This window comes from Colletes latitarsis, chromosome 2 (genome assembly GCF_051014445.1).
Source record: "Colletes latitarsis isolate SP2378_abdomen chromosome 2, iyColLati1, whole genome shotgun sequence".
NCBI classification, from domain to species: domain Eukaryota; kingdom Metazoa; phylum Arthropoda; class Insecta; order Hymenoptera; family Colletidae; genus Colletes; species Colletes latitarsis.
Window position 1 is genome coordinate 11,063,643 of NC_135135.1, and position 14,305 is coordinate 11,077,947.

General features: G+C 38.7%; 1 protein-coding gene across 3 annotated transcripts; it reads right to left on the bottom strand.

The window, feature by feature from the left end:
• Positions 1-8,140: 8,140 nt before the first annotated feature.
• On the bottom strand, positions 8,141-14,242 carry LOC143351974 (tumor protein p63-regulated gene 1 protein). Of its 3 annotated transcripts, none has more exons than XM_076784130.1 (7): positions 13,861-13,983; positions 13,445-13,685; positions 13,186-13,362; positions 12,942-13,049; positions 12,009-12,142; positions 8,473-11,933; positions 8,141-8,400 (listed from the first exon to the last, which is right to left on the bottom strand). In XM_076784130.1, the coding sequence occupies exons 2-6, from the start codon at positions 13,636-13,638 to the stop codon at positions 11,746-11,748; spliced, it is 801 nt and encodes a 266-aa protein (XP_076640245.1). In that variant the 5' UTR covers positions 13,639-13,685; positions 13,861-13,983; the 3' UTR covers positions 8,141-8,400; positions 8,473-11,745. The 3 variants fall into 3 exon arrangements, with proteins under 3 accessions (XP_076640245.1, XP_076640244.1, XP_076640243.1); XM_076784128.1 differs by having other exon boundaries at positions 8,145-8,400; positions 13,445-13,661; positions 13,861-14,242; XM_076784129.1 differs by lacking the exon at positions 12,942-13,049 and having other exon boundaries at positions 8,144-8,400; positions 13,445-13,661; positions 13,861-14,242.
• Between the last annotated feature and the right edge of the window lie 63 nt (positions 14,243-14,305).

Genomic DNA, 14,305 nt, shown 5'->3' on the forward strand with positions numbered 1-14,305 from the left:
CTATCTCCCTTTTATATTCTTAGTAAACTAGAGAGATAGAAGGAAGCAAAGTTCCTTCGATCTTCTAGTTTAGTTATGTCAAGCAATTATTTTGTTTAGAAGAGGGATGAAGCTAGATTGTGGGAAACGCGACGCGACGCGATGCTGAACCGCGCAGCTGATCTTGGGATCGAACCTACTGCCCTTGCTAACTAGATCTCTATAGGAAAACGGATGCTGCAACCCTGAATCGAGGTCTCCATTTCCCCAACGCAACCCGCCGGGAGCCCGAAGGACCCGACTTAGGCTGTCTGACATAGAGAGAGTACCTGAGACAAGGTCGACTCCCGCTGGAAGGTGTGCGTTTCCGCAGAATACGGAAACTCCACACCTTCCAGCGAAGAACCATTTTCCCTCGATCGAGTTACCAAGGGAAGGCGATTAGATCTTTCCGACCAGCTACACGACCGATCACATGTTTCAATCGATGAAACAGTGGTGATCGAAGCGGGGAACGAAAGAACGAAAGAGAGAGAAGCTACTCGTTTTATAATTGCTTGACATTATACGGAGACGCGTACAGAGACGAGGCTTATGTCTAATCGATATAGTCGTACCAAGCAATTATTTCGTTGAAAAAGGGTGAAGCTAAATCGTGGGTGACGCGACGCGATACGACGCGATGCACCATGCAATAGGTGCAAGGAACGAGAGACGCGAACCGAATAGCAAGGTCAAAAGGGTCAGCTCGTTGCCTCTTAGCGAGTCCAATCGAAGGGGAAGTGAATCGACGCACCCGACACAGGAGTTCCCCATTTCCCCCAAGCATCCTGTTGGTAGCCAGCTGGACCCAACTCGGGACGTCTAACAGAAAGAGGGATCCTGAGTCGGGGCTACCGCAGACAGGAACAGTCCCTGATCCCCTCTGCGGCCGAAATACCCTTTCCCTTGGATCGTCTCACCAGAGGACGGCAACTGACCCTTCGAACCAGCTAAACGGCCGATCACTTGCTTTCTACATCAAAGCAGTGGTGATCGGAGCAAGAAACGAGAGATCGAGGGAAAAAGAAGCTACCTGATAAACAATTGCTTGGCGCATTCGCGTACAATGTAGTCGTCGACGCTTAAATCTAATTCAATTTTGCCAAGTAATTATTTTGTTTAGAGAGGGAGAAGCTAATGTGAGGGAAACGCGACGCGACGCGATGCTAAACCATGCAGCGGATCTTAGGATCGAATCGACACTGCCCTTGATTGATCGATTTCTATAGGTAAACGGATACTCCGCGGAACGGAAGGTATGCGTTTCCGCGGAAAACGGATACTCCACACCTTCCAGCGAAATACCATTTTCCCAGGATCGAGCTAGCAAGGGAATGCGATTAAATCTTTCGGGCCACTGCACGGCCGATCACATGTTTCATTCGTTGAAACAGCGGTGACCGAAGTAAGAAACGAAAGAACGAGAGAACGAGAAGCTACTTATTTTATAATTACTTGGCAATATTGGGAGACGCTTACGATAGAGACTTAAAATTAACGTCGAAGCTCAAGTTTAGTCAAGTTAAAACTAAAATTCGGAAGATAGAAGGAAACAAAGTTCCTTGGATGTTAGTTGTACCAAGCAATTATGTGGTTAGAAAGAGGGTCGAAGCTAAATTGTGGGATACGCGACGCGACGCGACGCTGAACCGTGCAGCGAATTCGAAGATCGAACCTACTGCTCTTGCTAACTAGATCTCTATAGGAAAGCGGATGCTGCAACCCTGAATCGAGGTCTCCATTTCCCCAACGCAACCCGCCGGGAGCCCGAAGGACCCGACTTAGGCTGTCTGACATAGAGAGAGTACCTGAGACAAGGTCGACTCCCGCTGGAAGGTGTGCGTTTCCGCAGAATACGGAAACTCCACACCTTCCAGCGAAGTACCATTTTCCCTCGATCGAGCTACCAAGGGAAGGCGATTAGATCTTTCGGACTAGCCACACGGCCGATCACATGTTTCAATCAATGAAACAGTGGTGACCGAAGCTAGGGACGAGGGAACGAGAGAAGAAGCTACTTGTTTAATAATTGCTTGGTAGAGCGCGGTGATACGTATAATAAAGAAATCTTCGACGTTAATTTTAAGATTCGCGACGAAGCTTAAATCTAATGTACTTAGAATTATATGTCCCTCAGCGGATGACTCCTTCAGCGAATGAATCCCTCGGCGGATGAGTGCCTTGGTGGATGAATCCCTCGGCGGTTGTGGCGTCTTCCCTCGATGTCCTTGGAATCGATCTGTAATAGATCTGAGCTGAAACAAAAACTAATACTTACATTAGTATCATATTAAGGAATATTTAATAAACCCTAACCAATCCATCTGTGATTCGACAAGTGGAGAAATAATTTATTCAGTTGATGTATCGAACAAGCTAAGAAATTCTAAAATATTCCTAGACAGAATAAATGTTTCTCGATGGGTAGATCTACCTAAAGAAATGTACAAAATTTACACGTGATAAGGAAGTGAAAATATTAATAAATTAAACAATGTCAGTCAAAATATATTAAATACGCTCAGTCCAAACGACAGAACAATTTCACAAATAAAGTCAAAATAAAAATTCAGAGTAATTGATAGACGATGCTGGTGAACTTAGCTGACCAGTAAAAATATTCTACGAAATGAGGAATATCTTGCCAAGTCAGATTCAACCATTACCACAAGTAGTCCAATCGACAAAGCAATTTCGCAAACAAAATCGAGATAAAAATTCAGATTAATTGATAGACGATGCTAGTGAACTTAGCTGACCATTAAAAATATTTGACCAAATGAGAAATATCTTACCAAGTCAGATTCAACCATTAAGACAAGTAATCCAATCGACAAAGCAATTTCGCAAACAAAATCGAGATAAAAATTCAGATTAATTGGTAGACGATACTGGTGAACTTAGCTGACCATTAAAAATATTTGACCAAATGAGGAATATCTTACCAAGTCAGATTCAACCGATACCACAAGTAGTCCAATCGACAAAGCAATTTCGCAAACAAAATCGAAATAAAAATTCAGATTAATCGACAAAGACAGATACGAGTTCAGGAAAGAATTGGAAACAGAAACAGTAAACGATCGAAGGAAATACCCCATAGAGAATCATTTTCTTTCAGAGTCTTATATGGTCAACGTAACGTAACAACTGCCGAAATAATAGAAGAACCAGTTAATAGAATATCTCATTGTATGTTAAAATGGTGGAAACATTCACAGTAACGAAACGAAAACCGACAAATTCAACAAACCCAATTTTTCATCAAACGGTAGTCAAAAATGAACGACCAAACTTCAAATCAGAAAAATAAGAGAGAGAGGGGATATTGAAGCAAGACTCACCACTGGTCAACAACTGGTCACTATTGGTCATCGTATGCTCACCACTGGTCAACTGGTCAGTAGTGGTCAGTAGTGGTCAGCCCTGGTCGCCACTGGTCAGCCTAGGATGATCCCGGGATACCCACCAAACCAGGAGGTCCGCCACCCTCGGACTCCCCCGAGAAAGTGAGACATACAAGTCTCCACATGAGCCTTTAATGTAGTGACGGAGGAGTGGGGAGAGCACAGCATGTGTCAGCCGTCTTAAACCGTCCGGTGGACAAATTATTTCACGAAAAATTATTATTTACGCATACTGATGGGCCCTTTCATTATTCATATACCACATATTGTTAAGAATTGTTTAAACTATTGCGTTGGAATGTTAAACAATGCTAAGCTTTATTTATAATTGTTTAATTCACACCATCGTCGAGTAGGTACTCTGTATGAAGTTCACATGCAGCGATTGATATTCTCGTAAAAAATTATTTCAATATTTGTCAAGATTCCGTATCGCACGAATCAATGATTAATAGCATTACCATCGCGAAATCGCGTTTTACGGGCAAAAAGACAGATTTATCTTGCATCGCGAACATCACTCAGGTATCAATCTTTCTAGTTCCTCGCGGTACGTGGACCTCCTCAAGACCGAGTCCAACATATCGGAAGGTGGCATCCTCTCGAACGAAAGTGCATATCGCTCTCAGCGTGTATTATGATGTGATACATGACGCGATAACAATCGTACATAATACTCCTTATCGATGCTGTTCATCTGTCGAGGTTACCCTAGGTAGAAATTGCAATTGTAAAAGAAATACAATAAATATTCCCAGCTACCGTTTTTCTTTTGATGCTATGCGAAACACATACAAGGTATACGAATAGACCTTTCACCTTATGGACTTTGATGACCCAATCTGATTGCCATACCGAGTTATTTTTTAAATAAATGATGTATTACAATTTAAAATAAAAAAAAAGAGGATTTGTGGTGTACTTATCAATGAAGTACATCCTTGCGTATTTTAATAATTTTGAAATCTTTAAATAATCTTAATCGATTGGTTAATCCAATGAAATTAATCGATTGATGCTCAATTCTGGACCCTACAGCTTTCATTCCATTAAAAAATACTAAAATTTATGTAATTTCATTTTCTGTCTCACTTCCTCTTGTATTTATTTCTAAATCTGTTGGTAGGTAATGTTGCGAGTGACCCGGAGTAATTTCGAACCGCCTCGTAGGAGTCGAGAGAACCGCCCAAGTTTGTCGTGGAATAGTTCGTTATTTTCAACGATAGATGGCGCTTATTTTCGACCTCAAACCCCCTGGTGCTAAAACGCCCAAGTCTGTCGTGAAATAGTTCGTTACCTTCAACGCTAGATGGCGTTTATTTTTGGACCTCAAACCCTCTGGTGCTAAAACGTCCAAGTTTGTCGTGGAATAATTCACCTTCTTGCACACTAGATGGTGCTCCAATTATTTTCGATCGAATTCTAACTTTAATTTATTTATTAATGCAACAATAAAGTACTCAATAATTTAAATCACTTGTAAATGCTTCACTATTAACGCCAAAGTCCCAAACTTGTCTAAAAACAGTCCTATTCCTGCCAAAAGAAATCCCATATGATTTTAACAATGGCAATGGATCAGCTAGATTATAATATTTTGATGCTGTTTTGTTGGTTCAAATAATTAGATGTCGAGGCAATATATTGCATTGTATTTATTAAACGAATAGAGATCTTAAGCTTACAAAGAAAGACATATTTGTAGTTTGCACGTTTCTTTCGACAAGTACATGGTTTTACATTGAGCCAAGCATAATACACATTAACATGAGACTATATGTACGTCAATCTAATTAATAAACAGTATTTAAAGCTTCTTACAATTGTGCTAAAACACCCGTCTGTCGTGAAATAGTTCGTTACCTTCAACGCTAGATGGCACTTATTTTTGGACGTCAAACCCTCTGGTGCTAAAACGCCCAAGTTTGTCGTGAAATAGTTCGTTACCTTCAACGCTAGATGGCGCTTATTTATCGCCCTCTATGGCAGACTTTGTGCCAAATTAAATAGAGACATTAATTAAACATTAAACATTGAACATTGAGCTTGTACATCGAGAGCTTGTGACAGACTGACTTCAAACTTTTATTTTAATTAATAAAAAAGAATAAATATCAAACAAGTGAAATAAATATATAAATCTTCTTCACCAACAGTAACTCGTAAAAACCTAATTTCCGCAAGTTTGTATAGATCCCTCCAGAATCATTATTCTAGCAGGCACCACACCTCAAACCCTTTGATGCTAAAACGCCCAAGTTTATCGTGGAATAGTTTGTCTTGTTCACGCTAGATGGATTTCTCAACAAACTTGGGCGTTTTAGCACCAGAGGGTTCGAGGGCGATAAATAAGCGCCATCTATCGTTGAAAATAACAAACTATTCCACGACAAACTTGGGCGTTTTAGCACCAGAGGGTTTGAGGTCCAAAAAGAAACGCCATCTATCGTTGGAGGTAACGAACTATTCCACGACAAACTTGGGCGTTTTAGCACCAGAGGGTTTGAGGTCCAAAAATAAGCGCCATCTAGCGTTGAAGATAACGAACTATTTCACGACAAACTTGGGCGGTTTGCCATCCGGATTTCCAAAGTACCCGGAACATTTCCAAAATGCTGGCGGCCTTGCGAAGAGGTGGCATGTATCTTACAGCTATGGGAATAATGGGGAGAGGAAAAGAAAGGTGAAAATGATGAGAACACATAGAATTCTTTAAATTATATCATTTATTGCTATAGATTTACATTATACAAAGCTTTAATACATATATATCATGTCATTAGTTGTCAACGAAGATCAGCAGTGATCAGCAGGAGCCAGCAGAGGCCAGCAGAGGCCAGCGGAGGCCAGCGGAGGCCAGCGGAGGCCAGCAGAGGCCAGCGGAGGACAACGGAGGACAACGGAGGCCAACGGAGGCCAACGGAGGCTGGCAAAAGTCAGTAGTAATCAGAGATGCCAGAAAGGCACCGAAGGTGCTCTCTCACACTATGTCAGATCACGCGTACGTGAGCTCGTGGAGTTTCGGAAACCCGACAAAGGCAAAATGACGCATGCCCTCTTTCTCGATTCTCCGAAGTTGCTCGAAATAATTTCGGACCGCCACATGAGAGTCGAGAGAGAAAGGCTCACACTTCCCTTCTCGCTCTTGAACAACCAATATCCGACCTCCCATCAACAGGTCGCCTGACCGCTGCTGACCACTCCTGTTACTTCTGACAACGTATAACAATTACTACTGACTTCTGCCTGCCACCGCTGGACTCTGCTGACCGCTACTGACCACTCCTGTTACTTCTGACAACGTATAACGATTACTACTGACTTCTGCCTGCCTCCGCTGGACTCTGCTGACCGCTACTGACCACTCCTAATACTTCTGGCAACATATAACGATTACAACTTGCTACTGCCTGCCCCTGCTGGACTCTGCTTGCCACTGCTTGCCACTGCTAGCCTCTGCTGACCACAGCTGACCACCCCTGATGCTTCCGACAACGTATAATGATTACTACTTGTTACTGCTTGCCCCTACTGGACTCTACTTGCCTCTGCATGCCTCTGCTGGCCTCCGTTGGCCTCTGCTGACCGCTGCTGACCACTGCTGACCACCGCTTATATTTCTGGCAACGTACGATTACTACTGGCCCTCTGTTGACCTCTGCCAGCATCTCCCGACCTAAGTTGGCCTCTGCCAACATCTCCCGACGTCAGCTGACCATCGCTGACCACTGCTGAGCGTTACTGACAACTTGTGACATGATGTAATATAATATAATATGTTTATATGTATTAAAATTTTGTATAATGTAAATCTATGGCAATAAATAATATAATTTCAAAGAATTCTATGTATTCTCATCATTTTTTACCCCTCTTTCCCTCTCCAAATTTCCCGCCGCCAGGAATTTCTGCGAATTCCTGGAAATGACGTCATTTCTAAGAATTCCTGAAAATTCTCGAATCCCTGAAACTTACCGGCGTCCCTGAAACTTCTCGGAATCCCTGAAATTTCCAAGAAGTTTCAGGCAGCGGCTAAAATTCCGGCCTGAATTTTTCGGCAAAAATTATGTAATGTTACGTAACATTATGTAATATTACGTAATAGCTTTTTAAAATTTTTCGCGGCCGAAATTTCTCGGCAAAAATTACGTAATATTACGTAACATTATGTAATATTACGTAATATTACGTAATAGCTCTTTAAAATTTCTCCGGCCGAAATCTTTCGGCAAAAATTATGTAATGTTACGTAACATTATGTAATATTACGTAATATTACGTAATAGCTCTTTAAAATTTCTCCGGCCGGAATTTTTCGGCAAAATTATGTAATGTTACGTAATATTACGTAATATTACGTAATAACGTCATTTCCAGGAATTCGCAAAAATTCCTGGCGGCGGGAAATTTGAAATCTTTCCGAGAAACTTAGAAAATATTTAAAGATTCGGAGTGTCTTATAACTAAGGGAATGATTTCGATAGGAAAAGAAGGGTAAAAATGATGAGAACACATAGAATTCTTTGAAATTATATCATTTATTGCCATAGATTTACATTATACAACACTTTAATACATATAAACATATTATATTACATTACATCGTGTCACAATTTGTCAGCAACGGTCAGCAGTGGTCTGCAATGGTCAGCGATGGTCAGCGATGGTCAGCGATGGTCAGCGATGGTCAGCTGACGTCGGGAGATGTTGGCAGAGGTCAGCAGAGGGTGACAGGAGCCAGTAGTAATCGTTGTACGTTGCCAGAAATATAAACGGTAGTCAGCCGTGGTCAGCAGCGGTCAGCAGAGGCCAGTTTAGGCCAGGGGACGCTGGCAGAGGCATGCAGTGGCAAGCAGAGATCAGCAGGGTCGAACAGTAGCATGTAGTAATTGTTATACGATGTCAGAAGCATCAGGGGTGGTCAGCAGTGTTCAGCAAAGGCCAGCAAAGGCATGCACAGGCAAGCAGAAACCTGCAAAGGCAAGCAGAGACTTGTAGAGGCATGCAGTAGTAAGTATTAATCGTTATACATTATCAGAAATACCTGCAGTGGTCAGTAGCGTTCGGCAGAGGCCAGGAAAGTTCAGCAGAGACAAGCACACGCTGACAGAGATCAGCAAAGACCAACAAAGGTTAGCAGAAGTCAGTAGTAATCGTTATAGGTTGTCAGAAATATAAGCGATGGTCAGCAGAGTCCAGCAGAGGCAAGCAGTAATTAGGAGCAGTCAGTAACAGTCGCTGTATGGTGTCAAAAGTTGTCGGGAGTTCTGTACTTTTGTCAGCACTGGTCATCAGAAGTCATCAGAGGCAAATAGAAACCAGGAGTAATTTGCAGAGTTCAGTAATGAACTCTAGGAAAGGCAAGTAAAAATGCCTGGGCAGTCGCGATTCCAAATTGTATGGCGTTGACGTGAGTTTGGATTTCAGTTGTTCAAGAGCGAGAAGGCAAATGTTAGCCTTTCTCTCTCGACTCCCACGAGGCTGTTCGCTGTACTCGATGATGTTACATGCCTTTTTCATTTTCTAAAAGTTACACCATGTAGTCTCAAAGTATTATTAAAGTAATAATAAGTCTATGAATACATTCGTGTTAATAGTGGTCTTACCCAAACCATAACAATTTCTCTTTCATATTTCTATCATAACTTTTGAATAAAACTCTAAACATATGTTTACGTAACATTTTTTCCTTATTTAAATACAAAGGCAACTTTATTTGTGCAGTAAAAGCTTTCGTAAACCTGTACAACCATCCTTATTATTTCGAAAGACCAATGAAAAATTGAAGATTTTTTACAGATGGCAAAATTCAATCGAACTTTCTATACCACAAGTCAGAAGCTCCAGAGCCTGAAACGGACTTTTGATTCCAATAAAACTAACATATAATAATTTATTGTTACATTTACTCGATCGAACAATCACATCTCCATCCGTTCGTTATGAAGTACTTTTTTCTATAATTGAAAATTTAGTAATTTCTGGTTTTTAATCATTTCTCCCAGTTTTGACTAATTGACTGTAGTTTTATTTTAAACAGCTCTATTTCATCACTAAAATAAGACAATGCGTTAATGTTCAAAGGTGTGTCAGTCCTTAAAAACGAAGAACAATTAACTGGTTATGTTTGTGAAACATAAGTACAAAATAAAAAACTTTTTAATTTTTCTCCACGTGGAACATGCATATTTAAATTTATCCTGCATTTATTTAAACGACCGTTTTTTTAAATAATTTCAAACCATATTTGAATCAAAATGAAACTACAAACCTTCGTTTTGAAGGATAATTACTTTTATTTATTATTATGATCAAGATTAAGCACAATCTTTATAAAACGTAATTTTATATTTAAAAGATGGATAAATTATTCTAATGCAATGTACAGTGTTGTTTGTTTAATTGCAGCATTGTTAGGTCCCGCGTTTTGTAATTGAATAAGCAGAAAAACGAAATTTGATCCCTCTTACTTGACCGGCTCGTTAAATTAAATTTACGCCAGGGAAAAATGTACAAAACGATAAAAGAAACTAAGAAACAATCGCAGCAAGTAAAAAGTAGCCAGAACGAGTAAAAGAACAAGTTATCTTGGGGTTGCTAACAACTTGTTTCGCCGACGCTATATTTACATCGACACTGAAGTCTAGATTATTATTTTTGCGCGTTTACAATAAATATTGTTATTCTTTTGTATTATTTAGTTGGCTAAGAGTGCAAAGCGTATGTTACGGAAGTAAAAGAATTAAAAGTACTGCTGCGAGTAATTTCGAGACTCACTGTACTTTTTCCCATTCCTTATCCGCTAATACACGATTTTTATATTTTTCCATCCATTTATTCTATAAAATAGATCGTTTATGCACTTCGGGAAATTAATAACTTCGCAAAATTATTCATTTTCCTATAAGTGCCGTGTATACATACAATAAATAACAAACTGCACAGCCACGCGTTGCCAGTCTGGATACGACCATGGAATGTCCTTCGTTTCTTTTCTGTCGCGTTAAGACCGATTTATATCACTTGTTCATACATAAAACATTTGCGGCACAATTCGATTCAAGCAAATATTATCGTAGAAAAAAAATATAAATGTTTACATTAGCGAATGCATAACGAGAAATTAATAAAATTAGTTAGGAACTACAACCTTTTTTCTTGGACTTACAGACTCCGTCATAGAAAGCTTGTAAGAACTTTTTTTCATCGTCTATTAATTGTTTCAATAATATTTAATATACTTCATGAACATTTTTCTTCGTTAGCATTTTCGGTATAAATCTTAAATGTATTTGGTCGAACCGAACCGCTCCGTAAACATTTCGTAACTAAACAAATAATCTAAAACAATAACCTTTTGTCGGTTGGTCGGTCGAATTTGTCGCTGTACTGCATTAATTAGGGTATGACATTGAAGATAACGCCAAGACTCGCTCCAAGCCAACAATTCCAGAAACCTCCTAATCTTCCCACAACTCTACATACGAAAATCATTACGACTAAACACACACCACTGTACATGCATACACACTTATTTTTAAGTTCGTATCAACCAGGTACGGTACGGTTTTAGATAATAAAACTCTTTATAGTATTCAGGATACTTCATAGTACGTAGGATACCTTCAGCGACATATGGAGAATAAAAACAATAAAGAATGAACGTGTACCTTATTTGATCTTGTTCCTGAGTGTATAACGTAAGTAACTGCAACTTCTTTCGTTATTTTCGTAGCCCTCATACGCCGCTGAAGAAGACACGAATTAAGGAGGAAGCTATAGTCTCGGACCCCATTCTTCAAGGGACCTCACTTTTTCAAATAATAAAATAAATGTTTTTAAAATACTTAAATGACAAAATTATTCTCGATCTGCTAATGTTTTTCAATAAATTTGTTTAATTTTCCGGGCTATAAGTGACTTTCGGAGAAAAACAGGATGAAACAATTTTTTAAAACGACGCTTTCGCTTTTAAAAATACCTACAAATCCCGATATCCTCCACTTTTCAAGGGAGCCTCCAATCATTCCTCAGACCCACACCTCGAAAGCTTTAATCTGGCCTTCCGCTAAAGTGGGTTCTACAAGTTATGGCACGCTATGTATGCATGCGATATAAGCAAATAATTAAATAGGATTAAATAAATATAAATCTGTAGAGAAGTTTCTCTACTTAAACTATATTTATATCATTATAAGTTTTTGAAACTTCTTCATAAATACTGTAAATTTTGCAAATAGATATATAGAGATTAGAAATTGAAATGGAAATTTCTATGATAAATTAGAGAAAAATCATAAATCTGTAACCACAATTTTTAAAAGCTAATTTTACCCCGGATCTTGAAGAAACCTAATCCGTTTCTGTTGTGTACTAAAGCACCTAAACCAAAATAATTTTCTACAATAATAGAGCCAGTTCTTATGACACATTCCGATGACAATAAACCTACAATTGATGAATGTAAGCCATCAACGTCAAATTTCGCTTTATCTGCTTCTGATCCTACAAAAAATGTTTAAAACATATTTCTGATAATAGATTTATACAACTACGCACAAAGAAAAGAAATACATTTACCTTTATGCCAAAATAATGGATGACTGGTATATGTGAGCCATGGTATATTTTTTACAAATGGATTCCATTTTTTGCTTAATGGTAATGGATTACCCTTGTTCCACATTAGTCTTATTCCAGATATGTATCTTTTCCTGAAGAGTTAATTTCAATACAATTTAAAAAAGGAATCTAAATCATTAAAGCTCTTTAAACACCATATCCCCAAAAAATTAATGTCATGAAAAAGAATGCTAATATGTTATTTGCTAAAGCAACAGTCTGCAAGCATAAGTGTACAACATTCCTCTAAATTACATTCTTCTAAAATACTACAATTATATGAAAGTTAACTGCAGTTCAATTAAAACAAAATTTCTAGACAGATCAAATAAATTTTTGTGCATTTGTGCATTCCATGAAAGGAAAAATATGCAGGGTGTTCACTCTAACAGTCGCACCAATTTTTGAGGAATTACACTGATCTGACGAAAAAATGTTTGGAATAAAAGTTAATGAGTACAGTAGTGCCCACATAAGTGATCGAATTTTTGCCCGCTTAAATGATGGCGGTTATCCCCACCAATTCTTAGAAGCCAAGCGGCTTCGAACATCGAGCGTAACTTGACGCCGGTCGTTATCGATACATTGTATATATGGTTTCGGGTGCCAGCTATTATATCTCACTCGCACTTATCCTCTTTACTTATCTCTGTTGAATTCTGAGAAGTAACTATGCCCACATAACTGACCGCGGCCGGTTCCGGGCATGGTCACTTATGTGGGCACTACTGTACTTTGTTCTCTGTGCGACCATTAGAATAAACATCCTGTACACAGAGGCTCAATATTGATGGTACAACTGAGATTGTACAAATAAAGTAACTAAAAAGTGCAAAACAGTCCATTTTTAAAGTAAAAAGGGTACCAACTCTACGTAAGAGTTTAATGTACCTAGATTCAAATTGTGCTAGACCGGTACAAGAGACAAGAGAAGACCACTCTTGACGAACTGCACAATTAAATATTGATGACATGCCCTCTGCCAATCCACTTAATCGTCTAAAAATGTGTAAATGTATTTGTTCATAAATTTATAAATCTATGCATTATGTTCCTGTTATATCTAATCGATAGATATTTTGTGACCTACAATTTAGTTGGAATATATTAATTTCGAACAAATTATAACACTTACGGAGTTAAAGACGAAGATGGATAAACCAGTTCACCCGAAATTAGAGTATCAATTTGCGACAAAGGTACTCGATTATACTCAAGTATTTTTAAGGAAATAAAGTCATATTTTACAGAGTAGAGAGCTTTCTTGGTAAGTACTATAAGTCTTTCCTTCTCTATATCCCATAAGCTTATTCTGCAAACATTATTTTCAAATGTTTGTCGCAGCACTGTACAACAACTTACTAAGATATATATACATAAACACGATTCCTCACTCGGTCAAGAGCCAGCTTCCAACTATATCCGTTTCTTCTTCGTTTATCAAAGTATCTTGGCAATCTTTTAGAGCTCTTTCTACAACTTCATTTCTATCCACAAAAAAGGAATGTATATCTATATGCTTGAAAGGAATATTGGAAACGTTCTTTGACATTGGAATTCGATTTGATGCGTTATCTTGGTTTCCCATGTTTCTTCGCGTAGCATCGATTCCTTACAAATATCAAAAACATATTTCTACAAATTATTGCATTAGATATCAAGCTTAAAACGATATCGGAAGAATCTAATAGAATCCTACAAACATTACAAATAAGCACAGACAAACATCGCTAAGTATCTCTCAATAATTTACATGGTATTGTATTCCGTATTTACATACGCCCAGAACTTAAATAGATAATAAACTCACCATCAGGCACAGAATTCGACTTATGGAGTTCATTTCCGTCCAGGTCTTTGGTAATCTCGAGTGTTGCTGTTTCGAAATTTCCCGCTGGTCCTTCATCAAAATAGGTTTCGTCCATTGTTCGAGGTTATCGTTTTCCTATGTACTTTGAAAATCCAATTATATGACGTATTGCGTCGATTATTTCACGGATGCGTGACAATCGATATATTCTTCAAAAGCCAATTTCTGTTGTTAAAAATTATGTACGTTTATTCGATTAATTCCAATTAAGAGTTCGACGCTTCAAGTAATCACGAAAGGCGCCATGCTTCTGACACCAAATTTGTCACTGATAACACACAGACACAATATCGACTGGCGGATTACGCCTTCTTTTGCCTTGACTTGGAGGAGGATAATCATATAGATTGTATGGTAAATTATGCTGTATTAAAATTCGATAACA